This window comes from Numenius arquata, chromosome 11 (assembly GCF_964106895.1).
Source record: "Numenius arquata chromosome 11, bNumArq3.hap1.1, whole genome shotgun sequence".
Classification (NCBI taxonomy): domain Eukaryota; kingdom Metazoa; phylum Chordata; class Aves; order Charadriiformes; family Scolopacidae; genus Numenius; species Numenius arquata.
In genome coordinates, this window is record NC_133586.1 from 45324334 (window position 1) to 45351874 (window position 27541).

At 56.8% G+C, this 27541-nt stretch overlaps 1 protein-coding gene across 2 annotated transcripts in view; it reads right to left on the reverse strand.

The window, feature by feature from the left end:
• PPP2R2B (protein phosphatase 2 regulatory subunit Bbeta) overlaps positions 1–27541 on the reverse strand; it is a 75684-nt gene that overhangs the window by 3118 nt on the left and 45025 nt on the right. For both annotated transcript variants that reach the window (XM_074156790.1, XM_074156791.1), the window contains exons 2-7: positions 19705–19802; positions 18765–18930; positions 16827–16939; positions 7010–7187; positions 4972–5136; positions 371–540 (exon numbers count right to left, since the gene is read on the reverse strand). In XM_074156790.1, coding sequence (XP_074012891.1) covers positions 371–540; positions 4972–5136; positions 7010–7187; positions 16827–16939; positions 18765–18930; positions 19705–19802 — 890 coding nt within the window. The remainder of the gene's footprint in view (positions 1–370; positions 541–4971; positions 5137–7009; positions 7188–16826; positions 16940–18764; positions 18931–19704; positions 19803–27541) is intronic.

Consider the following 27541-nt stretch of genomic DNA (forward strand, 5'->3'; position numbering starts at 1 on the left):
CTGGACCACGGCCACCTTCCCTGTGTGAGAAGCAGCACCGGAACCACTTCACATACGGCTCGGGCAGCGCCGGGGATGTCCCTGGCAGAGGGTGGCAAGGACCATTGCTCTGCCCTGACACTCAGCCCTTGGGGCTGCCAGCACCTGCACATCCCCTCTTCACCCTCACCCGACCTGGGGACGTGGGTTACAACTCACCAGGCCACTCAAGCCCACACCTAACAGTTCTCTGTTTGCTTTTCATGATTTAACGATGCTCCCATCCATCAGGATTGTCCCTGTCCCCTCTGCTGCCAGCCCAGGAACACGGCTCGGACAGGAGCACGGTGGGTGCCTGATGGCTGCGGGTGCCCAGACGTGTCATGCTCACCTGGTAGGTCTCGATGGGCCGGTTCTCCATGTTCAGGTCCCACACCTTGACAGTGAGATAGTCCCGGGTCATGATATACCTCCCACTGTGGCTGAATTTGACATCGGAGATTGAGGAGATGATCTCAGAAAAAAATGAGCGGTTACTTGGGTCTTCGGGCTCTTCGAAAACTGTGGAAGAGGAAAGGACAAGCCCTGGCATCAGCCAAGGCAGGAGCTCCCTGTCCCCAGGACCAGGCACTGCAGGATGCTCCTGGGTGGGGAGCGGGCACCCCTGGAGGCTCCAGACCTACGGACGGCACCTACGGATGGCACCACCACCCCTGAGCCCCCTCCAGCCCCGATGCCACCACCCCGCTCTGCCGAGCAGAGGCTCCCGCGTTCCCCAGACATCACTGCAGCAGGACAGGCCAGCACTCCCCACTTCTGGGCTTGGCCCAGAGCAGACAAATGCCCGTATTTTAAGGACTTCACTTGGCACAGTCGGAGCTCCTTTGTTCATGGTGCCTGTAGTAAGGAAGCAGGACCATCGGAGACCCATCTATCAAGAGCACCAGGGAAGCCCAGAAGATTTAGAGCCTCCTCTGTCACTTCTGCCCTATGGAAATCAACGTGCAGCGTAACTGAAAGTCAATGTAAATACTTTATAGCCACTGCAACCTGCAGACTTAATCTATCAATCTTTGAATAAATCACAGTTTTAACAGTTTGAAGGAGACTGATGAAGTTCCAAATTAAAGGTATTTACAAATTTGATTTCAAAGTAACATCAGCTTTAAAAAATCATCTCAGAGATGCACCAGGAGATGCTGCTGATGGAGGACATCTGTCCAGCCGCCTCTGTCCGCCCCTACAGACAGCTCTCCAGCGCAGCACTGGAGGACACTGCTGGGTAAATGGAGAAGCTCATGAACAAACCCCCCATTATAAAACCTCTGCCACAGGGGCTGTTGGCTCCGAACCCCCAGTGCCCAGAGCCCGCCCCGAGGCCCGGCATTGGCTCGCATTTGTCACCCCCTCGCTGAGCCCCTTGGTACCAACGCCTGAACTCCTGGGCATGGTGGGAAAAATGCCTGAAGTGCCAGTAGAAATGATCTCTCCACAAATGAGAAGTGGCACTGCCCACAGCAGGACCCGGCTCCGCGTCCTTTCATCACCAGCAGGAAAGCTGATGGCACGTCAGGCTTTTTTAAATAAGAAAAGCGACAGCAACAAGCGAAAATAAAGATCTGAGGCAGTCTGGGGAGAGCATCTGAATGTCATGATTTGTCTTCGCTGTGATCATCCCAGGTTTGCTCACACCGGGTCGGCCAGCGTCGTGAGGCTTGTTTTAATGCTGCATCGTTGCCATCACAGACGCGTGTGTGAGCTCATGTCAAGGCTGGAGGTGCTGGGCTTGCAGGACAGGAGCAGGAGGAAATTGTTGCCGATGCTGCAGAAGTAGAAAACGTTAAACTGCAGATCAACTGTCAAACAGGAAAGGCCTCAGAGAATGAACCCAGAGCTGAGGCAGCACTGAGGCGAGCCAGCAAGGGTGAGATGTCTGCGGTGCGAGGGGCTGGAACAGCTTCTCTGATGCCAGGTACCACGTCCCCCCGCCCGGATGCAGGGACCGTTCCTGCTGGCACAGCGTCATGTCCCCGCTGCCCCCTCCTCCGGAGAGTCTCTGTCCTCCACGTCCTGCCCGAGCAGCAGCTTCTGTCCCCTCGTGCCCACGGGGAGCTGGCGCTGAGGAGGAGTGCGGGCTGGGGCAGGGATGGAGCATCAGCATCAGCCCAGCAGGAGAGCGAGGGGTCCCGTGCGGCACCTCCTCCGTGCCAGGAACTTGTGCACAGGGTGAGGGGGCAGGATCCAGCTGTGCACCAAGTCCAGCGCAGGATCCAGCTGTGCTTCAAGTCCAGGGTGGGATCCAGCCCCGAATGCAGTCCAGTGCAGAGGAGCCATGGACTTTTCAAAGCCCAGAGCAGCCGCGAGGTGAGGGCTGGCCTGGGACCCGCAGCAGATGCCGGGCAGGACCCGGGGGAGCTATTTTTGCTTCTTGGCTGAAGGCTTTTGTGGGGGTTTGCTCCCGCTGCAGAAGCAGATCCGGGCTGCTGAGCTCATGGAAAGGATTTCTGAGCACTAATTCTGTTACACAACAAACCTATTTTCCCCTGACAGGAGCTGCCCTCCCTGCACCGTCCCCCCCTGCCAGCCCCCAGTCCCCAGCGGCTTCTCCGGCTCCCTCTCCCCCGGGACACCGACCAAAGGCACCCCGAGCTGCCCCAGAGGGGCTGCCGAGCCCGGGGGTGGCCCTGCTCCTCGGGGACACCGCCAGCCTTTCCAGCAGCCGCGACGCAGAGTGTGGCTGGGCCTTCCTCCCCGGGGCGTCCCCAAAGGGCAGCAGTGCCTGCCCAAACACAAGGCGGGGGAGTTGCTCTAGAAATACCTCTGCAAAATTGGCCAGAAATACCTGTAAGCTGTCGGCTACCTTATCAAAGCAGCTTTGTGTGCTTCTTATTTCTAACCAAAGCTGAAAACTGTTTTCAGTACGGAATAAATGTTGCTGTAACGCAGTCAGCAGGGAAAAGACAAGGGAAAGGTCTTCCTTTGGGAAAGGGGCTGCATTTTGAGCCTTCTGTTTGAGGAGCTTGGTAGGTACAATCACAGGTGACTCCTTAAAAAAAAGAATTGGAAAGCCCAATGCGTTTGCCGTGGGGAAATAACTCTAGTAACCCCCAACAGGGTATCTCTTCGCTTTCCCATATGCTTCTCAGAGTAGGATTGCTTCTGCTGGTGCTTCAGGAATCCCTATCTCCCCTTTGGCTTCCCGTGGCGCTTTGGACAATGGCGATTTCTTTGTGCATCCCCTGGCAGGACCACTGCCCCCCTCGGTGCTGCAGCTCCCAGCTCTGCGTATCCCTGCAGAGCCCGCATTCCTGGACGGAGGCTGATGCTCTCCCTGAGGCCAGTTCTGCCGCTGGAGGAACACACACGGTCTCACAGATCGCAGGAGCCCCACATAAAATGGGCAAACAGAATTTAATAAGAGAAGCACATAAGTAAAAGTTGGCCCTGAGCAGCACTCTGCGTCTATCTAAATAAACATGACTGAGATGTGCAGCACTGTCGTCTGCATTTTTATTAAATATTGACAGTTATTAAATGTCTCCGTTGGAGGATTTGCCTCCAAAAGCCAATGTTGCTTTTCATTTTGAACTTTGATGAACTGTCTCAATTTCCACTCACACATCTGCTGAACCGCAATTGACTGCGGCTGATGCTTCTGAGGGATGGAAGGGAATCAATAAGGAAATGTCACGGGAGAGGTCAAAGCAGCCGGGATCTCACCGGCCGGTGTGGTCGCCGAGGTACCCACACAAAGGGAAATGCTGGGGGGGTTTCTGCTGCCCAAGTGTCAGGAAAATGAATTTTTTTTGCTCCTTAATCGTGTTCTGGTCCTCAGCTGGGAGCTGCCACTGCAGGACTGCAACACATGCCAGGAAATGCAAGAACAGAAAGGTGTATTTTGCTCAGGATTTGGGAAAACTGCCGTTGGGTATTTCCAAATCTCCAGAGAGCGATGTAACCCTTCCTCTCCACCCATTTCACTCCAGCTTAAATCCAGGTGTGAGGCTGCAACCGCAGCTCAGGAGCGCAGAAGCAGCAGCTGGTGTGTAACTCCCTACTGCTGTAGGAAACCGAGACCTGGAACACTCGGGTGCTCTCTGGACGAAGATTATCAGCCCCGGGCTCCAGTAACTCGCACCCGTCTTGTGCGTGTTGTTCTTTTAACACCATCACACTTTCAATACTGAAAATCTCCTTAGTTTCCCACAGGATACTGGCCACTTTCTGAAGAAAACTCAAACAAGAAGCGGAGACGCAGGGGTTTATCCACCCACCACACAGCAGAGCGCCCCTGCTTCGCTCTCCTTACGGCAGATGCCAAACTCCTTCGGGTCTGTCCCATCTTTGTGTCCCACTCACAGCCCCGTGCCCAGCACAGAGCTCCGGGCACTGCGAGGGCACCACAAACAGCAGCAGGTATTTACCAGCCCTCCCAGAAACGCCGTGGTGTTGGTGCCAGCGTTTTACTGAGCAGTCCCTGATAAGGAGGGTGTTCCCAGGAATGACCCCTGACACGTGTGGGCTGAGCAGGAACCAGGCTTGGCTGGGGGGCACCAGGGACAAGCAACCCCCTGCCCAGCTTACCCCAGTTTTTGAGGGGGCCGTTCTGCACATCCTGACCCCTGAGGCATCGGCAGCAGGACAGGAGGCTACTTGGACAAACAGCCTGATGAAATGCAGCACTCCCTCTCCCGGCACCGACATCCCCATAGCCACTGTGCACTGACACCCCCACAGCCCCTTGAACCCAGACACCACCCCGGGGCTTTAAAGGGTCCCCAAAGGCTGTGGGGCCGGGGCCTTCTCAGGGCCGGGCAGGATGGAGGACAGTCAGCCATGGGAACGCCGAGGGGCGGCTGGACCACAGCCTGGCAGAGCACAGGGAGGATGGGGCAGGGCAGGGGGTCCTGAGCCCAGGTCAGTCTCTGCACTCCCTTTTTGGGGCAATTTTAACCCAAAGGACACCCTGTCCGGGCCGTGGGCTGTACTCACACTTGGCGTGGCGGTCGCAGAGGGCGGAGGTGCGCATGTCGCACAGCCGGATGGTGCCTTTGCTGCTGCTGTAGACGAAGGTGTTGCAGTGGTGGGGGTGGAACTCGGCGGCCGTGATCACCTCCGTCAGCTCCTCCATGTTGGCCGGTTTGATGTCCACGATGTCTGGCAGGGCGAGTCAAGGAGCCCCCACTAGCCGGCCCAGACCCCGCTGCTCCCACTGCCCCCCTGACAATGTCCCCGGCTCCCGGGCTTCCCCCCACCCTGTGACAACCGGGAGCTCCCAGGGCTGCTTGGGCTCGGTGAAATGCTGGGTTCAAAGCCAAGCTACAGACCCCGTCCCAGGCCCCGTGGGGGATGGTGCCAGCAAGGACCCGCGTGGCCCCACAGAGCCTCCCGGTGCCACAGGGGACGGCTGACAAGTGTCCATCCCGGTCTGACACCGAGCCAGCGGTCACCCATGGACACAGCTTCAGATCCTGCAGTGCAATCCAGACCGCCAGCATGGGACAGCATACACACCATGCAGAGGGAAAAAGAAACAACACCTTTTCTCAGCCCCTGGGAAGCAGATTAGGATCCTGGCAAGATCCTAATTAAAAACAAGACAGACGAAGATACGGATTTCCCACCCACGTGGGGTGTTCTACAGCAGCGAGCGTTCTGCAGAAGATGCTGCCACGGTTCCTGCCCCTGTGTGGTTTCACAGCCCGGCCGTGCCACGTCTGCAGCAGAACCGGGGTCCTGGTTCCAGCCAGACCTGGACCCCGCACAGGGCCCGGCAGGACAGCGATGGCTCCCTCCCAACTGCCCCAAGTCTGGTGGTACTGGTGTCCGTGGGGCATTCTGACAGTCTGCACTGAGCACCGGTAGAGCACCGCACTGTCACCACGACACCACACTCCCCGTGGCTCTGTAGCGATCTCCTGACCCTCAGCAACCCTCCCACGACACCCCCATGCTTTACTCAGCAGAGGTTTCCAGTCTCTACTCCCTGAAGTTTTACCCAAATCAGCACTCCTCACCTTCTTCCCCAAAAATCAACACACATCGCAGCTCTGCTCAACGGCACCCGCGTCGAGCCCCCACCAGCCCCACGCCTGTGGCTGCTGAAATCCTCCCCAGCTGCCAAAACCTGCCACGCGCCCCGGGGATTTCTCAGTAGAAATCGCTGTATAAATATCACCAATGATTAGTGCCCCGTTGCTATCATTTCTGATGCGGCTGTTACAAGGGTGACTGGCACGACCTCATTTGTGGGACGGTGAGTGGCAGCCTGTCACCCGCTGCAGGGTATAATGGAGACTGCACCATTAATATTTCCTCTCTCCCTCTTCCCCAAGGCATCTGTCTTCTCCATCACCCGCAGAGCCCCCTCTCTCCTGCCCGCCCGCCCCACGCACACCCTGCAGGCAAAATGCAAAACCATGTCACCCGCACGGGGAGGCAGCAGCGGGGACAATGCCAGCTGAGCCCTGCACAGTGGAGGGACCGGCTCGGTCCCACGGCCAAAGGTGCCTGCCAGAGACATCCCGGTGTCCTGCTGGTGACAGCCCCGTGTCCCGCCGGAGACATCCCAGTGTCCCACCAGCATCCTGGCTCAGCCCGGGCAGAGATGAGAGGGACAAGCCTTGGTAATGTCACCTGGGGATGGGATTTCAGGTGTTCCACAGGCGGCTGCACAGAGCACAGCACCACATCATGCTCCGGAGCCCCTGCCAGAGGGTGAAGCTCCTGCACGGAAGAACTGGGATGGGGGAGCAGGGACGGGGCCAGGCGAGATGCTGCAGTACCTGCTTGGTCCCATCAGAGCAGACACGGCCATGGCTCTACTGCTTCCCGCAGAGCTGGACCTCGCAGGTCCCCCTCTGCCGCCCACCTTCACTGGGGACCTGCCTCCCCATCCAGCCTTCTTGTTCTCCCACCAACATCTGCCCATCTCTGGGGTCCCAGGGCTTTCACATCCCACTCCCCAGCCGAGCCACCTCCATTATTCCTGCCCTGGAACCATCCCGGGGCCACGCACACTGAAGGATACTAAAACTTTGATTTGTGATCTCAAAGTTCCAGAGGTTTATCCTCAGGTCGTCCGCCGACATGTAGGTCTCGTAGTCGCTGTTGACGGAGATGGAGTTGATGTGGTAGGTATGAGCGTTGGCAAACACCCGCCGGGGGGTGGCCTCCACCATCAGGTCCATGGGCCGGAGCACGGGTACCTGTGGGACGGGAAGCAGAGCGTCAGCACCCAGGGAAACCTCACGCCCTCCTAAACATATGGACAGAAGGACAAGCAGACACAAAAGCCTTTTACTGTTGAAAGAGGCATCAGTACGGTTAGATTGCTGTGGGGCAGCCAGAGCCCAGTAAACCCAGCTCAGATCTCTGCTGCAGCAACTGTTCCTTCTTTGAAAAAAAATACAAAAACCACTTCTGCCTTGTTTTGTCACCATTACCCAGAATCTGAAACTCCTGGAGCATTTCTAACAGAAATGCATTTCTGGAGGGAGCCAGTCAGCACAGATTTTTATTTTAACTTCTTTGCATTTGCTGCACAGTGCAGTGAGGGAAGTAAGAGATGAGAAGAGACAGGGAAAGGGAACGCACGGAGCAGGGACAGATGGAGGGACTAGAACCGGAGATATACATCGTCGCCTTTGGATTAATTAGCATAACTCATGTAAACATGGGGGGACGGAGGGATGTGTTACGAAGAGCATATGCAAGGAGCGGTGTAAGTAATAACTTCAGACATAACGTTCTTAAAGCAACTTAATAGCCGGGGAAGGTGTCAGTGCTGCACTCCCCTGTGCCGGAGCTGCTCCCTCAAGCCACTTCATCGCCGTGTACATTATCTGTGCGCTGCCCAAAGAGATTTCCCATGTCTGCCGAGGTGGGGACGGGCGTGTGACAGCCAGCTGGAGTGACACTGGAGCACAGGGACTGCCAGCGCAGAGCCTGAGCTTAATGTGACGAGCCTGCCTGCTAATTCCGCCTGACACAGCCAATGATGCATCGTTTGCCGCTGAAGGGCTCTGCTCAGCCATCTGGGGACGGAGGCTCCTGCTCTGCTCGGGGATTACGGGGGACGGGCTCTCGTTCAGCCCATTGGAAACACGATGGTCGTGCACAGGGAAAGGGTTCATCAGCTACACCAGGCCTCGGTGGGTGAAAAATAAGCACAGCCGAGGCTTTGGCAGCGGATCTCAGAGAGCGCAGTGATGCCATGCGGCTCCGCGGGGCCACAGCACAGCCAGTCCCGGCCCGGCCGCAGCCCTGCCGCGTGCGGTGACCGGGGCTGAGCTGTTGTCACTGCCCGCACCCGGCACAACGCCCGGCCCCATTCTTGTGGGGCAGCTAAGAGAAACTCTTCAGCCAAGAAAATTCTCCACGTGTTACCTCAGAACCAGATCGTGGGGAGTTTTTATGTCTGGAACTTGTTCTGGCACCAGGTAAACCCCCGCAAGAGGAACAAGCCTGGTCATCCGTGAGTATTTTGCTAAGGCAGGATTTTTTACCTGCTGTGGTGGCAAGAACCTGCACTGGAATATGGGAACCAGCAAGTGTCCGTGCCCCTTCTCACCACGTGCTGCCAGCTTTAGCTTAAGGGTATCACCAATAAGTATTTAAACCTGAAAGCACTGACATTTTGTGGCAGGAGGAGCCGGGAAAGCGCTGGGAGCGCACACGGGCTCTGGGGTCTCATCCCTCGGCAGCAGAACCCTGAAGGGAAGCAAACCCCGTCCCGAGACGGCCACGGGGAGCAGCTGCCACTGGCGCAGGATGAGCCCAGCCTGGGTTCAATGTCTTCTGTGCTAAGGCCTGCCCCGAATCCAGCTGGGAACGCAGGGGAGGCCGACACGAATCCATGCCGACAGCCCGAGGCCAGCACCGGCACTGACGCCCACCCTCGCCGACACGGGAATGCCGGGCAGAGAAGAGCCCTCTGCCTCCCTCATCCCCACCGCACCCGGCAGCCTCTTGCCAAGTTGGTCCCCAGCTCTGTGACCCCCAGCCCCGCAGCCCCTTCCAGCGGGACAGACCCCCTGTTACACTCCTGCCCAAGGCACAGCAAGGGAAGGGAGCGGGTGGTGTGGGGGACGCCCCCGCAGCCACGCTGTCCCAGCCCAGCCGGGCGGCAGCGGTCAGTGTCGGTGAGGAGAACGCTCCTAACGAACCAGGCAACATGGCAGCAACTGAAACTTCCTCTTTTCTTCTTTTTTTTGAAGCACGCAGAGTCCAAGCCAGCGTCTGCCTAAAGCCCCCGGCCGCCCCCAGCTTCACCATGGCCATCCTCCACGGCAGAGACCCCCCCAGCGCATCCCTCCTCCAGTTACGGAGCCACCCGGCAGAGCAGGCGCTGGTGTTACACACACCCATTATTAAAGGGTAATTCAGTGTAACAAACCGCATCAAGTACATAGAAAGGCTGTCAAATAAAATAAACCACTAATAAATTAAATTAGCTTCTGTTTTAAGGAAGGGGGGGGGGAATGCCAGTCATTTTTCATCTAAAACAAAATACATCTTAATTTTTCTTCCTGCCTTTAGCAGCACCCCCTGCGAAAGAGCCAGCCCCACTCATTCAGAGCACACACGACACTCATTCCTCTCTCCTTGCCTGGCGAAGGCTGCCCCTTTCCGGAGTTAATGAGGCACTAATCCTCCCTTCAGCTGTAAAATTCATTTTCTCCGTGGTTGGGGGCTGGAGGGAGCCGGCGTGCCCTGGCCCTGGCCCCCCGCCACCTCCGTGAGTGCAGGTAACGCCACGTCAGTCCCCGCTGCCCCCGCTCCCGTCAGCGCCCCCCCTCTCATTGCCTGTCATGTCGACTGTCACCAAGCGCCCCCCGCTCCCGAGGGAGACGCTTCCTGTGGCAGAGTTTCTCCTCCTCATTTACAGCACCGTGATGGCCCCGATGGCCGTGGCCTGCAGAGATGAGGAGATCTCTCAGGGAAACCTCATCCCCTGCCCAGAGGTGCTGTAGGGCACGTTCTTAAAACACAAACCCAAACACAGGGGAAAAGGGTAAAGCCTCAGCTCCTGGGGAGCCGTGGCCACGTAACCTGCCACACGCACGAGTCCAGCGGGTGCCGTGTCCGAGCTGCCCGTCACTGGTGGGACCGGTGATGTGGAGTCCCCCGCACAGCAGGATGGGGATCAACCGCCTACAGGCGGAGAGAAAGTGCTGCTGGGAATCCTCACGGGACATGCTGGGGGCCAAAAGTCCCTACTGGGTGTGAGGATGACGGGGGGGCTCATGCAGGGACAGCCCAGAGCCAACACACGGAGCAGCGATGCTGCCTCTGCCCACAATGCTGCCACGGCCGCCCAACACCGCCCCTGCGGGTCTTGCGCCGTCCCCTGCAACGTCCCCTGCGCCGTCCCCTGCAACATCCCATGTGCCATCCCATGCGCCATCCCATGCAATGTCCCCTGCGCCATCCCCTGGCTGGGGGCAGACGCGGGAGACAGCCACCGCAGAGCCGGCAGCGCTGGGACCACGCACCCATCTCTGGGTAACGGCGAATGATGTTCTGCTCTTGGTCACCTCTACAGAAACCCTCTCAGCACATGGAGCCACAACAGACTTACACTGAGATCCAAATCTGACCCAGAGCAGTAGCCATTAAGAAAAAATCAATAAATAATCCATTTAGGTGTCTACCCAGTCCCCACCCCGTCGGGGGTTACCAAGGCTCAGCACCAACAGCAGTCGTGGCCCGGCTATCGCCTGCTCTGTGCGGCAGGACGGGCAGCGCCTCAGCGCGGCGACGCCAACGGCAAAGCTGCTCCCGCCGCCTGGCACCTTCGGCAGTGCTGGCATCCAACGGCGCTGCTGCAACCGGCAGCCCGGGCAGCTTCCCTCGCGCCTGCACCCACGGCAGCACAAGCTGCCCTCTCTGGTGCCAGCCGAGCGGCGGCGGGGCCGGGCACAGCCCGGTGCCACCGGCCCAGCCCCACGGCTGACAGCATGGCCCCAGCGAGCTGGCAGGATTTGGCCACGTGGGATTAGTCGCAGCCGGAGCCCAGATTAACCCCAGCCCTGGGTTTGCGGGCAGGAAGATGTAATCCCCTTCCTGGCAAAGCAGGGAGCAGAGGGAGCTGCCTAGGGATGGATGCGGCAGGTTCCCCTCCTGCTCCCGCAGCCGAGCTCCTCGGAACGCGCTCCCCCACGTTTACTGCTCACCTACAAAAGGCGTATTCTGTAACTGCCTAATGCTGCCCACAGATTAATATTTTGCAGACAAAAATGTGTATCAAACACTACTTTGATGGCAGACTGACAATTTCATGCCCTTCAGGATTTTGTCTTATTGGAGCGTCCCCATGCGGTGTGGCAGGTACCCAACCGTAGGAGGACAAACCCGCCCTCTCATTCCCGGCCGCTGTAGCTGACGGAGCTCCTGGTCTCACCTCTTTTCCCCAGACATCCCCCTCCCTGCTCAGATGGCACTGACACCGCTGCTTCTGCCACCTGCTACCCAGCCCTTCTTCGTGAAATGCAGACTCGCTGCCAACCAGAGATTCACCTCCACGTCTGCAGGTCCAAAAGGTGCCGGCTGCCCCAAAAGGGCCTGGGTCCCAGCGGGGGGTCAGGGGGAGGACCACGGACACCAGGTCCATGAGGAGGATGGTGCAGGCAGCACATGGAGGAGGCTGCTGGCACACCGCAGGGCTCCAGCATGGGGGTGACCCACAGAACAGCCTCACACCGTACCCCGCTGCGTGCCGAGACCTCACCGCACCGTGGGAGCGGGCAACGTCCCTGCCCCATGCCCCTCCGGAGCCCCCAGCCCCAGGGCAGGGCAGAAGGCAGAGGCCAACGGGAGCCATTTGTGGCAGCGGGTCCCCTCTGCCACGGGGATGAGTCACGGGAGGGTCTGCTGGCTCTGCTCCATTGACTCCGAGGTGCCAGCTCAGGGCCTGAAGGTAGCCCATGTGGGCCGACGGGTCGGGCCACCAACACAAATACCCCCAAAAAATGGGGCCAGTTCACAAAGGGTTTTTAGTGCAAGGCTGAGCACTGACTGCAAGTGTCGTTCCACACACAGCCCAAATCATCCCAGATTTCCCGTTCTTTGTATATTTTTATAGCACGATAGGATTTTTTTTTGTTTGTAACTGAGAATTTGTCCTAGTTCAGCTCTTACGCTCCAAGATTACTTTTGCCATCTGTACCTAAACTCTGAAATAAGTTTGCAGAAATCTCAAAGAACAAACAGAACATCTTTCTTATTTGAAGTTAAAAACCCTGAACACTTCATGCCAATCTCATTAGAATTGCATTCCCCTTGAAGATGCAATTGTTTGAAAAGATATTCTTAAATTCCCTTCTCCTGCTGAAAAAGAGCCAGTGTCAGTAAAATCCCACCTAGCACTTTACAATATTCCTACTTTTCCAGGCAGAAGCGTGCAGAGGCACAGCCCCGTTCCCAAACACAAACCCAAAGCAATCCAAACCCGGCTGATAACTCTGCCTGCTCGCTGTTTTTACAGGACGTCTAGACCCAGTCACCAGCAGTGTAATTGCTGTGGAAAAAGAGATGAAAAAAATATCTGAAAGGTCAATTCTGGCCACCAGCAATTCAAGGCAAGTTTACAAATATTAAAAGGATGAATAATGAGTTTTCACCAGAAAATAAAGAATTCAACTCATGACCTGGGAAAAAAGCAAAAAAAAGACGAGAAAAGCAGCAGCCAAAGGGGCTCCTTCATTTCTTTTCCAGTCCCCGCAGGGTGACACTGGAGGGGCGGTGGGGTCGTCCCCACACCACAGACCGGCTGCGGCCACCGCCGCGTCCCACCAGACCCTCCTGCGCCCTGAGCCATGGCACGAGGGGCTGCGCTGCCCGTCCCAGGGGAACCACCGTCCCCTGCATGGTGACCTCAGCGCCCAAGCCCCCGGTGCCATGCCTCCCAGCCAGACCCAGCCAAGCCCTTCCGTCCTCATCCCGAGTGTTGCTTTAGGAGCGACAACAACCCAGCACCTTCAAACCAGTAAACCCCAGCAAGCCCAGCACGTCCCAGCCCAGCGCGGCACCCTCGGAGAGGGCCCTGCCCGGGCAGAGGGGCCAGGCTCCCCCAGAGCAGCTGAGCACGCAGAGACTACACATCGAGCTGCTGCAGAGCGATGTGAGCCACTAATGAAAATGAGAAAATCCATTTTTTTTTAATTTCTGTGGCAATGGTTTGATGGCGATCGTTTGAAATTGATTAGTTCTGCCGTGTGCATTTTATAGCCAAAAAAAGCCAAATGTTTCACATTACTTTGTCATTTAAATGATAATGTTTTGGAGAACGCACACAAGGAAAAGACAGACAGATCTCTCTGCTGGGGCAGAGGTGCAGCAGCACAGCAGCTCCTCTCCAAAGCATCCCCATCCCTTTCCCTCTCCCATCACACAGCCCCGCTCCGGGGCTGCCAAGGGCTGCACTGGATGCAGCAGGAACCCAGCACGGCATCCCCAGGAGCCAAGAAATCTGAGTGCTTTGGCAAAATGGAAGATACAAAACAGGATTTATGATGGATTTTGCTGGAACTGAGAGAGGGAAGTGGTAGCTCTTAATCAGAACACGCTTTCTGACAGCTACAAACACCAGCTGGGCACAGCGATGCACTTGCTCATCGCGCCCACGTGCTCTTGGCCTGGGAGGGTCGTTCCTCACCCATGGAGTGTCAGTGGAGGCCACAGAAAACCACCCTCTGTACCACAGCGGTTTCCTGAGTCACCAACAGCCGGGGTGAGACACGACCCCGCCGCCCAGGGGACCGGTCCCTGGGCTCGCTAGGAGCACCCCGGCCGGTTTGCGGGGTGCTTCCTTACTTACCAACACCTCAAAGTGCCTGGGGCAGAGATAGCTGCCCGGGGCAGGGCAGTTGCTCCCCAGGTGTATCCGAGCTGCCCTGGGCTTCCCGGGGAGAGGAGGGGAGGTGACAGCAGCCCCTCCTGTGAGCCCCACCAGCCCCGGGGACCCCAGCTGCTCCCCCCCTGCAGACGGGAGCTCGGGAACAGGGACCTGGTGGAGTTAGAAATCCCAGCCTGGCTCAAGAACACACGGCGGCCTGACACGAGAACATCCTTCAGCAGCAGCCCCCACCCGGCACGTCGGGGAGGTGGGGGGGTGACCGTGTGGCACTTGGAGCCCTGGTGTCACGGGCCAAGGCAGCGCTGGCAGCACGGCCGGCTGCTGCTGCTGCTCCTCAAACAAACACCGTGCCCACCCGACCCTCCCTATGGCCAAGGGAGGCCCAGGAGCTGCCTCTCCCGGCCCGTTCCCCCCATTTTGCTCACCAGAAGCATGCCGTGTCCAGCTGCGCACAGCACCGGGGTCCGCAGCAGCCTCCTGCAGGACGGTGCTGGCGGGAGGATGCGCAGCAGTGTTTCATCGCAGCCTGACCGGCACTGTGCGCCAAAAAGCAAACACATCCTCTACTTAGAGAGATTGAAGCCCTGGATATTATTTGTGTCAATTATTTCCTGCACACATCCCTGGGCGTAGGTACGGCTGTACACCGAGCGGCACTCTGGAGCTGGCGGAGGCTGGCAATGGAGGCTGAAGGGCTGCAGCCATCAGGCCGGGGGCTATCCAAACAGGCAGAGCTCTTCTAATGACAGCAAAAGGCTTGCTTTTCTGTCTGAGCGGGGTTAAATACTCCTTTTGCACTACGTGGGTTAGAAATTCCTCAGAGAACAATGCTCATCAAGCACATTTAAACCATTAAGACAAACAGCTAAGAGATGATTGCAGCAGGGTGGTTTTACAACTCTTTCGCTCGCCTGTGGTCAAAAGTTAAACTGTGGATGGATGCGGCTCTACTCCAAAGTGCGAGCGTCACAGGACAATTAAATGTCAGAGACACACCAAGCTGCAGCAAAATGGTTACTGCTGTGTAAATATCTGTCTAAGCAAAATCATCAAACGTTAGATCAAACCGGGGCTGGCAGGAGACTCCTCCATCCTCCCTCCCCAGGGATGGTGGCGTTGTGCCGGCAGATACTAAGAACCCTCGTACCCAGCACTGACGTCGTGTTTCACCTCTTCCCGTTGGCGAGCAGGAGCTGCCGGTTCCCGCGGGGAATGGCAGCTCCTCACCTCACAGCAGGGTGGGAGACATGCAGGCAGCAAACCCTCCCGCCACGCGGCACCAGGCTGCGACCGGGAATCGATGGACCCAAAGCAAAAGGAGGCCGACACTTTCACGGCAGACAGTGGGCTCCAATAAACACCGCCCAGTGCTCGGACATTTCAGTATGACTTTCTACACGGAAAAAAAGTCACAATTCCCGCTTTCCCTGACAAATTCCAGTGACGGCTGCTGCTGGGGGGAGCAGGGCTGGGGCGGGCGGGTGCCCGGGGGGTGACTCGCTGCCCCCACCCCATGCACAGCCCCTTATGCTCAGGGCTGGCCCACCTCCTCGGGAACTCCCTGGCACCGCACAGCCCAGGGCCGGACCCGGCGTGGTCCACGCTGGCAGCGTCTCTGCGTCCCTGCCCCTCCTCGGGAACACCCCGCCGGGCACCGGCAGCGATGGAGGGGCTGGACGGTGCAGGTTCAGGGCGAGCACTTGAGAAAACACACATGAGCTGATTTTCGGCTCCTCTTCAGCCCGGCTGTCTAGGTAACGGGCTGCAAATGCTGCCTGAAACATGACAGCAGATACATATATACATGAAATAAAATGTTTTCTTGCTCTCTAAAGAAAAATGCCTGCCAGCCAGCAGAACTCAGTGCGGAGATGAGAATTAACTACCTGTCTGGGGTTCTGAATGGCTTCACCGCAATGAAACTGGAAGCCATAAAAGTGAGCCAAGGGCAATCATAGGAACAATTTTATATATATATACATATAAAACCCCCAAGTACTCAAAATGCAAATTCTGACAGGATGTTAACAAATTACAAGCTGGTGTGGTCTGACTAATGTCATGACAAAATTCCTGCATACCTGGCATTTCCCGGCCCACGGGTTACAGGAGTTATTCTCTGTTTCTGCTCTGGTACCCAGCAGAGGGGAGCACGGCTTCCCCCCATTTGCAGAGGGGCACCCCGCTACCTGCCGGAGCCCACAACCGCGGGGTCTCCAGTGCTGCCTGTACCCGCTGCCTGTACTCTCTGTACCCGCTGCCTGTACCCACTGCCTGTACCCACTGCCTGTACCCACGGCCGAGCTCCCTGGGGCGCAGGGTGAACTCTGATTGAATTAACAAGGCATGCACAGCCTCAGGCTGGAGCTGGCTCTTTATATGCAAATTAAAGATCATAAAGACGAACCCCAGGGCACCAGGGCTGGGCGCAGAGCGATGCCCAGCAGCCCTCCCTTGCCACACACACCCAGAGGGGGCTGCTTTAATGGGGTCTGTGCATCCATCCCCCTCGCAGTCAACAGAAAACGTGGCCTTAGGTGTTCACATTCGATTCGGGAGGCCGGTTTTAATCTCCTTGGGCTGGGACGAAATCTCATGTAGAGAAGTATTTACGGTCCCAAAGCAGAAGTTGTGCTTGCGAGTGCGCTACGAAGGGAGAGCTCATTAACAGTCTCCTCGTCAGGACAGTGTGCAGGGCAGCACAGCAGCAGCACCAGGGTGCTGACAGGAGATGAAACTTCACAGCATGACCGCCCAGAGCCTGCGCAGGCTGGGCACCGCTCCGGCAGCAGCTCCCGCCTCTGCTCCCGTGCCCACATGAGCCAAAGCACCAGCCTCCGAAACAAGGAGCACGCCCTGCCCTCCAACACCGACCCGCCGCGTCACACCGGCATGACCGACACTGCGGCACGCAGGGGACACTGGCAGCGATTGTCACCCAGAGCCTGGAGAGAAAGTCCCTCAACAGCCCGGGTCTCCCCGCACTCACCCGCAGCATGGTGATCATGGAAGGGTCCCGGAGACGGCCATCCTCATCCTTGAGGTTGTATCCCTCCGGCCTCTTGTCCCGCTCGCTGACCTTCCATAGCTTCACCGTCTTATCTGGGGACAGGAGAGGAGAGCGTTACACCCGGCAGCTCCCCCCGGCCTGACCGACATGCCAAGGCCACGCCGATGGACACACGGCCTGTTTAACAGGGAATTGTCTGCTGTGTCCCCCCTGCACCTTGCTGGAAGTGGGTACAGAAGATGTACCTGTCACCACTGCACTCTGTCCCCAGAGCCTGGGTGTTCCCATTCCTGCCGGACAACTGCTGGCGTGTTTATCCCAGATGGAAGGGAGGTGGTTGAACAACAGAACTATTGGATTAATGGAGAAGTAATACGGAAGTGATTTCCCAGGGCTCAGAGCCTCAGCTCATGCCTTGGATGTTGGTGTTCGATATATCAAGTGATAGGGCCGAGTTACCCAGGGCAGTTATCCAGGGGCCACCAGTCACTTTTCAATCCTAATTTCCAAATTAGTTTAGCTTCTAGTAATTGGGAAGGCGTTAAACACTGAGGATGCAGCAGCTCTCCTAATTTTGCTGCTTTTCCTCCTCTTTGACCCCCAGCCATCCCTGCTGACCCCCACCAGGAACATGGAACGTGTGGGACCCCCCAGCATGGGACGCGTGGCGCAGGGCAATGGGCAGCGGAGGTTCCCGTAGCAGGGAAGGAGGAAAGCCGGGGCGGAGGGAACCTCCCCAGGAGCTCCCCAAGGAGGTGAAACGGTGCCTGGAACTCGCTCCAAAGTCACATCGAGCTTCCCCTTCAGAAACTGTGCAGAGCCCAGCAGTTCCCATGGAACAAAGGCAGCTCCGAGCTGCTCCCGTGGCTCCTGTCCCCTTGGGGCTCCCACCCGCCCCCTGCCCCAAGCCCCTGCAGAAGGAGCCCCAGAACATGTGGGTTTGCTCTGAATAATGGTGTTTTCTTTCCTCGCTCCTGGCAGAGACTCTATCCGTAGTTTATCATCACTTCCACCAGGTTTCATACACAACCATATCATCCATCTTCATTTTCTCCTTTACACGGCAATTCCAACAGAGTGCCATTAATTTTGTTTTTATTAACCCGCTTTACTTCAGGGGTTGTCTATATATAATGTTAGTTTAACAGTGAGAACAAAAAGAAACAGCATTAACACGGGAGTATTTCTAAAAGAATAATTTTGATAACCTGCTAGCACATGAAGCACCATCCCAAATGGAAAGATAATATCCCTGTTAATCAAAAAACTATTTAAAAACTCAATTAACAGAACATTATGCTCTATAATTAATCTTCATTGCATTTCAATGATTCTCCCCCCAAATGAGTTTAGTAAGCCTTTCAATTTTATTACAATGATCAATAGAGTCAATTCTATAATACAAAGTAAGTTGGTTATGGAAGATAATTAGACCCCTCCTTTTCCCCTGAAGTAATTAAGTCACATCCATCTTAAGGCCCCATTCATCCCAAGTAATATTCCTGGATCCTCCTGATATTTATCTGAATATAACATGGAACTGCTGAGCTGAACCCAGCTGCAAATTGAAACAAATCAGCTGCAGTTTTTCTCAAAAAAAAAAAGAAAAAAAGAAAGAGTTAAAAAAAAACCAAAATGAGTTCCCAAGATCCCAGAACCGTAAGGTGTCAGCAGGGGCACAGGACCCCTCCCTCGCAGGGAAAGGATGCCGTGAATAAGGACAAAACCAGCTGCATGGGAACCGAGCCCTGCCAGACAGTTCTGGCCAGGTTCCCGTTCCCCCGTGACACCCGTGTCACCCTCAAGGGAGTCCACATTTTTTTAACATACATTTTTCCCAAAGCAACGCCACCGAGCAGGGCCGGAGGCGGTGGGGTGGCAGTGCCGGTGCCTGCCCAGCCGCCCGTGGCCACCTACCGTTGGTGGAGAGCAGGAAATAGGCTGCGTTCTGCTGCGGGAGCCATCGTATCTTATTGATCTTCTCCTCTATCTCCAGACTCTTCAGGTAATCGAACTCCGGCTCGTGGCTCTGGAAGGTGCTGTAGACATTGTACTCTCCCCTGCGATGGGGCTGGTGTTTGCTCTGCAGGGGGGGAACAGAGGAGCTGGAGGCACCGAGAGCCAGAAAACACCTTCTGCTGGCTCCGGTTCTCCACGTGTAAAGCGACGGTGAGCACGCCATGGCTCAGACTCCTGCGGTACCGTGGATCGGCAAACCCCGCATGGTGAACCCAGCACCAGGCTCCGAACGGGGCTCAGGTAATTAAATGAGAACTGTCGTGGAGATGAGCTTCCCACACACAAACGATGCCTTTGGGCCGGTGAAGCCCCCCTGTCCCCTGGAGCACAGTCCTGCCCCACAGTGGGAGCGGAACGGAATACACCTGGTGGGACGTCAGGAAGCTTAAAGTTCAAGAAAAGCAGTAGAATAATAAACCGAGAGAGAAAAGAGAAATGAAACACTGCTGGGAAGGTTGATGAAGTGTCTATGAGCGTAACCTTTAACCGATCGGTTCTCTCCAGCTTATACAGAAATAATTTTGAGGCTGTAATTTTGAGAAAAATTTAAAACTGTCATCAGAGCATGACATTTTTCACAGCCAGGCCTGACTCATCCCCTCCACCGTCAGCAAACACACCCACAGGGAGACGCCTGAGAAGGATGCAGGAAATGTAGCGCGGTTTTGGAGGGTGTTTTACAAGGTGAAATCTGGCCCTGCTTATGTTAATAGTCACTTTTCAGTGTGGAGTCTGCCAGGGGAGACCTGAGGTTAGGAGTGCCACATAGGGATTAGGGAACAGCAGGAAGCTTCTCTTAAAAGGATAAAATGGGCATTTTGCATTCACTGACACTTACCTCCTGCTCACGCTGAAATATTACAACACGGCCCCCCTTGTCCCCTGTTGCTAGTAATTCTCCAGTGTGGTTGAATTCTACTGTAGAGATGATGTCAGCTGGAAAAAAGAAGACAAAGACAATTTAAGTAATGGCAGATTGGCTTTCACAGGCATCTAGAACGCACCACTCCTGGTACAGCCACATGCCTTGTCAGCGCTTCGTCCCCTGTGGCACCTTCATAAATCTCCAAACTTCTATTGTCTATAACAATAATGGCCACAGCATTTTGGAACCTTGCTGCCGGGATCCAGGACCTGCCAGGCATTCCTGTCCCCTGCCCCCGGCCTGTGCCCCAATGGCTGAATTCAGGGGTACTTCCATCTCCGCACTGTGCCTGTGCCCAAGGCAGCCTGGGGACCGCTGCCAGCACCGGGGACACCAGGCTGGGCAGCATGGGATGGCACGGCACAGCACAGTACAGCATGGCCCTGCATGGTACTGCATGGCACGGCACAGCACGGCACGGCACGGTATGGCAGAGCACGGCACAGCACGGTATGGCACAGCATGGCACGGCACGGCACAGCACAGCATGGCCATGCATGGTACCGTATGGCACGGCACGGTACGGTACAGCATGGCACAGCACGGCACAGCACGGTATGGCACAGCATGGCACGGCACGGCACAGCATGGCCATGCATGGTACCGTATGGCACGGCACGGCATGTTCCCCTCGCACCCTGGGGAGCTGCCCCCCCACTTTGGGTGATGTGATTGATTTGCCGTCCCCCTGGGAGGGAGCAGACGGGACAAGACACCGTCATGTTCTCCACCCAAACCCACCCGAGACCACACCAACTCTGCCGGTTCCCTTTGCCTGGTGATGAATCTCCCATTGTTATCAAGGCCAATTAAAGTCACGCCTTTCAGCCCTCTGTCACCCCAAAAGCCACCATACTCGCACCTCCCCCCTTCCCACCAACCAAAGTGGCACCACGGGGGGCAAAGCCCCCGCGCAGGGACCGGTGCTCTGCTGCAGCCACGGGAGAAGCGCGGAAACGCGCAGGGACCTGTGACTTGTAAAGGCTTTAATCTGCAGTGTTTACCCTTGAGGCAAAGCAAGCGGGAGAGCCGCTAATGACTGGATTTATCGGGCCTATTTTTAGAAGAATGTCAGAGGTTAATTCCACGGCAATTACTGCCCAACTGGTGCTCGCCCACTGCCCAGAGCGCGGCTGGGAGCCGGGAGGGACGCACGCAGCCCCGGAGCCCGGGTGCCGGGCACAAGATTGGCTCTGCGATGAAGGGCACTTATCCCCAGTAACAGCCGGCTCGCTCCTGCCACGATGGCTGACGGGATTCGCACCGCTTCTCCTGGCGTTTCTGCACTGCACGGGCCTCACGGCCCCGGCTGCAGCCTCCGCAGCCCCGGGAAGGGGCAGCACCCGGTGCGGCCGTGGCTGCAAACAGCAGCTGCGCCCCAGGGCACCGGCACCCCCGGAGCCCTCCGAGCACCCCCGTGATTCCTCTTGGTTATCAGCTCCATCACGTGCCAGCACGGAAAGCACCTGGGACACGTAACCCGCATTGTCCCTTCTCCCGCCTGTGATTTCTACCCCTCTCAGACACAAACCGGGAAGTTATTGCAGCAGATGAGACGGGACAAGGCAGAAGAGGCCATCGACGCAGATCCAGAGACTGGCACAGAGTTTCGCAGCTGCTGGGAACGCTTCTGACCATCTCCATCTTCCAGGACGTCAGCCGAGATAGCACCCACCAAACACACACCCCGCGCCATGGATCTCCCAGAGGAGGCATCTCAGGGCCCTTCCACGGCTGTGAGCTCCTCCGAAACACCCTCCTCCTGCCCGGGACGGCGTCTGAGCCGGGCGAGAGGCTCCAGGCGGGTCTGGGAGTGACAACTGCCACCGCAGCAGGCAGCGCCCGGGCAGTGAGGGGCACCCACGGCACACACTGTTACTCACGGCTCACTGGCACACGCCATTGCACACCAGCACACACCATTGCTCACCAGCACACACCACTACACCGCACCCCGCTGCCTGCAGCTGCCCATCGTACTGACCCCAGCTCGGCACTACCCCCGTGATGGGCATTGCCCCTGGCTCGGCACTGCCATGGCCTCGGCACTGCCGTGGGCTCAGCACACCGATCTGGTGACGCCTGTTCTGCGCCGGCGGGAAGGGGGTGCAGGACCACAGAACCTCCCGCATCGACCGTTTGCTCGTGCCGCCGTCAGGATCTCAGACAAGGGTAACGACAGAGCTTACCTTAAGAAAAAATATCAATTAAAAAACACCTCTCATGAGCAGAAGCATTCAACCCAACCCAAACCCACCACCGTGGGTAGGAGCGTCACCCCCCGGCACTCGTGGGCTGGGCTCTGGCTCTTCTCCCCGACATCTCTGGGTGCCAACGACAGCCGGGTGTTGGGCAGGAAAGCACCCCGCGAGGTGAAGGGGGTGTCACGGTCCAGGAGCCCGGGGCAGCACCAGATCCTTCCAAAGGTGCCTCTTGACAAACTCGGCCCCCCCCAGCACAGGCTGGTGGGTCACGGGCTGCTGCCTGCTCACCCCCACCCGCCGCACTCGAGAGACACCACAGGGTGATTATTAATTAAAATTCCCATGTATTTGCACTGAAATGATCAATAATTAATGCCCGGTTCTCCTAAGGTTCCTACAGCAGTTTTGTGACAACAAAAAGGAAAAAAGCTTCTCTCTTTTTTGCTTTTTCATTTCCTCCATCACCTCCTACACGCTCAGTGCCCCAATGCGGGAATTTAAAGAAAACAGTTTCCATGGAGACCCTCCCCTCCACCAGCACCCACCCGTCCTCCCTTCCCTCAGCATCCGTGCTCCTTCACGCTTTCATGCTAAAAATATCGAAGACGGGATTTGATTTCCGCCGTAGCGATACAGTTTTATCAGAAAAATAGGAAATTTATAATACAAACACCCCCTCCCCCTCTCCCGGAGTGGAGGGAAGGCGTGCTCTCCACCAGGAACGGGAAACGAACCCCTTATTGAAAAGAAAGAAGACAAAACCAGGGGAGCTGCAGTCGGTGCTGAGACCTGCATCCCTGGAACATGCTGAGCATCCCCGGAACAGCCTGACCCGGAGCGGGAGCTGCCCCCACTTTGCTCTTCCCCACCTATGCGGCGGCCTGGGTAACCCGTCCCTGCCCCTGGAGCATCCCAGGCACCCCATCCCTGCTCCCGGAACATCCCTTTAGTGGCAGGAAGAGCATTACCATAAGCATGACTACAATAAATTGGTTTCAGCAGGAAGATCACAAACAGCAAACTTTACGTCTGGGGTCCACAAACAAGTCAGTCGTACAGCAGCAAAATCAGCAATTTCCAACCCAACAAGACCCAGAGGTGACATCCCCAAGCTGCTATGTATGGTTTCACCCCAAAGCTTGTCCGTTCCCATAAATGTCTCATTCCTGCCGGCACCGGGACGGGGGAGCCGGCATGTTCTCCAGGTCCCAGCGCTCGGTCACTGTTACTCAGCCCCTCGTGCATAAAACCACCCTGGAGTTTCACTCCCACAAAAAAGTGAAAAGTAGGTGGCCTTGCACTTCGTAGGACAGACGCCCGTGGGGCAGCCCTGCTGAAGTCAAGGGAATGCATCTATTTACACCCATGGAGGATCTAGAAGAGCATCACGTGGCAGTAACTGGGAGAAAAAAAAAGGCAGAAAATAAATCTGCAAAATTTTCAGTGACTTTCAGGATTGTTCTTGTTCCTGCCAAAATGTTGACAAAAATACAACAAAATGGTCAAATTTTAACCAGCTTTATTTCCAAGGAACCCACCCCTGCCTTCCCGCTCCTTGGAAGGGGTGACAGCCGCGGTCCATCCCACAGGGACACTTGGCGTGACCCAGAAGGGATTTGCCTCTAAACCAGCCCTGGCGACCCGGCTCCTTCCCACCGCGCAGAGCTTTGCTCTCATTTATCTCTCTACTTTTTTATGTACCTGCTGAAAACGCGATACCGGCCCCTTGCAGGATGAAAACACCAACTTTCCTTGGGCAAGCCCTACCGCAGGGTGACGGAGGGGCTCCCCCGGGGCAGAGCCTGGGGGACACCTCAGCGCTGGCAGCGCTGCCGGGGAGCCGGGAGACCTGCAGGTTTTCCGTGACGGAGGGCAATCCGCCCGCGCTGGGAGCCCGGAACCAGGGCCTCATCCCGGTCACTGATTCCAGCCCTCCGGCTGCTCTCCCAGAGGGACAGGTCTCCTTCGGGGGGAGCCCGTCACCCAGCACCCCCGCACAGGCGTTGTGCAGGTGACACCATCGGGACAATTCCTTCCCTGATTCCTCATGGGGGGAGCTCTGCCTTTCCCCGGCAGCCCCTGGCCCCCTCGCTGCTGCCCGCCGTGCTCCTGCCCCTCGGCGCTGCCGGGGCTCTCCCGACGGCCACTCCGCTCCCCGTGCCCCCAGCTTTTCATTATTTGTACAAATCACAGGGCTGACGGCACCGCACACAAAGCCTCCGACTCTGCAGATGATAATAAATTGGGAAGCACCATAAATAACAGCAAACCAGGCTGCCAAATGGAGAAGGATTTAGATCATTTAAATCCCAGGCTATGAGTTGTCAAATCCAGTTTAATGCTGATAAGTGTGGGATAATAACTCAGCACAAACACCTCTCTCCTCCCCCCATCAGCCCCCCAACCAGCGCCAGGGCAGGGGGGGGGTTGCCGGGCGGATGGGGGTGCTGCCACATGGCGTCCCCTCCCCAACGGAGATGGAGGAAGCAAATGGGATGCTGATGGGTCCTGTTAACGGGAGAACAACATCTACATCTGAAACCATTCAGGTGGATGAAGAAAGCACAGGGAGGTCATGAAAAATTAAAGGGCTCGGGGAAGGAAATGAGACAGAGCCGTGTCTGGTAAGGGGAGAGCCGGACCATGAGCCCCCCATGGGCCCTCTGCGGGGTCTTGGGGCAGGCGAAGGACCGTCTCCACATCCCACCCCTCTGTGGCAGGAGGTGGACCCTGAGCTCAGAAAGGGATTTCGAGGAGGACCTTGGAGTTCCCACTGAATAATGCAGCACAATTCTCAGCCTCCCGAGGAGGCTCCTGGCTCGGTGACAGCCAGTGGGTCCCACCTCGCTCAGGAAATTGTGAGACTCTTCACATTTCCCTGTTTAAAAGAGATCCCTTTGGTTTCCCTTTCTGTCTGCCTCCCTCAAAATAAAAAAAAATGAGAGAGCAGGGTTTTTTAATAACTCTGAAACGCACACGCTGTCAGCAATGAGGAACTCACGCTGTATGTCGGAGCTTTAAATGCAGACTCGCAGAGTTTTGATGGAGAGCTGTGAAAATACCAACACTTGAGAACAGCAAGCCGTCTTAAACGGAACCATGACCTGCTCTCACTTTTCTAAGTTCAGATTTACAAAGATAAAAACCAACGCAAACCCAAACCACCCACCAGTCCCAAACGCAAAGAGGCCAACCGCCCCGTCTGCTGTGGGTGCCGACTGGCCAACAAGTGGAGAAATAATTCTTTAGGGGCCAACCCCTCCCGATGCGCAGGCAGCGGCACCCCCTCGGCGGGGAGTCAGCTGAGGAGTCCTCCGGCCACTTCAGGGACCTCGAAGCTCTGCAGGTTCCACCTCTTCTGGGGACGGCCAGGGCACCCTGGAGACGCTTCCCATCAAGCATCCCAGCAGCTCCGAGAGCGGCGCCGGCAGCAGGAGCAGGACCAGAGCTCCCGGTCTCCAGCCCAGCAAAAACCTCACCCCCAGACCCTACTGCAGCTTTCTGCCCCCCTGGGAGGAGGTTTCAGGGCCCCTCAGCTACACAAAAGACAGGCTGGAGGGGAGAGGGAAGCACCACTCGAGTCCCACCGAAGTTTGGTCCACAGGGTCAGGCAGGGCTCAGCCCCATCAATCTTCCCCCAAACTGTGTGGTCCCCGGCAGGGGGGGAGAGGACAGCGGAGGTTAAACTGGGATCTAACGGCATGCAAAATCACACGTGATTGATCTGCATTGATTTTTCCCTGCTGAGGTGAATGATAGCCTGGCAAACAGAAATCAATTCCACTGCATTAAGCCCAGTAAGGAGCTGGTATCATCAGCAAAATGCCAGAAACACCACTGCTCCTTGACAGCGTGAAGCACGGCTCGGCTCGGATCGGCATGGCTCGGAACGGACAGGCACGGCTCGGAACGGATAGGCACGGCTCGGAACGGATAGGCACAGCTTGGCTCAGCTCGGATCAGATCAGCACAGACTGGCACCACAGACAGGCCAGGGCTGTGGCGGAGGAGGGAGGCCAAGGCCAGGCTTTACGGAAAAACCCCATGGCAGAGTCCCTCAGAGCCCCGGGAGAGCCCAGGCCGCTCCTCTGCCCCATGGCGAGCCCCGGTCTCCGCAGGGGTCAGGCTGGAGTCACCGCTCGGAGCCTTGGGGCACGCTGGAGGCAGGAGCTCTGCCGCCCGGGTACGGCTGCTCCTCAGGACGCTGCAGAGCCAGCAGCAGCTGCTGCTCCTCCCCAAAATGGAATAACTCTCCTAGATTCAAGTGCTAAAAATACTGGCACATTCAAAATTTCTCTGCCCTCCTTACAGCAAAGAATAATTTAGTGCTACCGACCCAGACGACAGAACCTGGGATCTCTCTTCAACGCGGCTCCCCCAGCGCATCCCCAGCTGCAGTGCCTCTTCCAGAGCGCCCCAATGGATCCACCTCTCTCCCACCCTCCTCGCAGGTTTAATTCACTGTAACCGCTGGAGATGAGAGCTCAGGAGGGAACGGTGTGGTGGAGGTGTCAGAGGAGGCACAGGAGAGCAGCGGCTCTCCCTGCCCCGGGTGGCAGCGCCCTGTCCCCAACACGAGGCAGCGAGGACCGAGCGCTCCCCCGGAGCTGAGCTCCGTCAGCAGAAACCACACCGCGTCCAATGCCACGGGTCAGTGCGTTAACAGACACGGAATAATAAAATAGAAAAGAAAGCCAACAGCAGCTTTCAGACAGAACCATAACTTTGCACTCAACAGAAACACTTCTTTTTCACCCCATCACAGCTGATGGTAACAGGCACGTGGGGCGAAGCAAAGGGCAGGAGCCCCCATCTCAAGGGACCTTGGGGACCTCTCCCAGCGCAGAGCAGGAACGTGCTTGCTCTCATCCTCCCCACGGACCGTAAGACCAGGACATGTCAGGCTCCGGCCACACAGCGTGGCCATCGCCCTGCACCCGGGGACACACACTGCACCCTCTGCCAGGTGGCAGCAGACAATGCTCCCAAGAGCTGATGCAATGCCCCATCCCTGGAGGGGTTCAAGGCCAGGTTGGAGGGGGCTTGGAGCAACCTGGTCTGGTGGGAGGTGTCCCTGCCCAGGGCCGGGGGTGGCACTGGATGGGCTTTAAAGGTCCCTTCCAACCCAAACCATTCTGTGGGTCTATGACCCCCTCTCGCTGGCTGTGGATTTGCATGTAACTCAAGACTCCTCTTCCGGCATTAAGATGTGCAACTCGTTAGCTCTTGGATTAATGACAATTTTTGATTGGTCAGGCTATGAAAACCTCAAAGAGCTGTTATACATCACACCTGTGATGGTGGAACACATGTTAATCAAGACAATTAGCATGGGACCTGGAGAATCTCTCTACCAGCACAAATAATCCTTCTCACTTTTGAGAGAAAATTATCATCTGCTTTTCAGTGCCCCAGAGCCCCTGGCTTTGCAGGAGTCCTGGGCCACCCCTCGCCAGCCACACGGGTGCTCCCTGGCCAGGGTGGCACAGCCTCGGATGCGGGACTGGCTCTCACCCCTCAAAGGCCCCTGGCCAGGCAGCAGGATG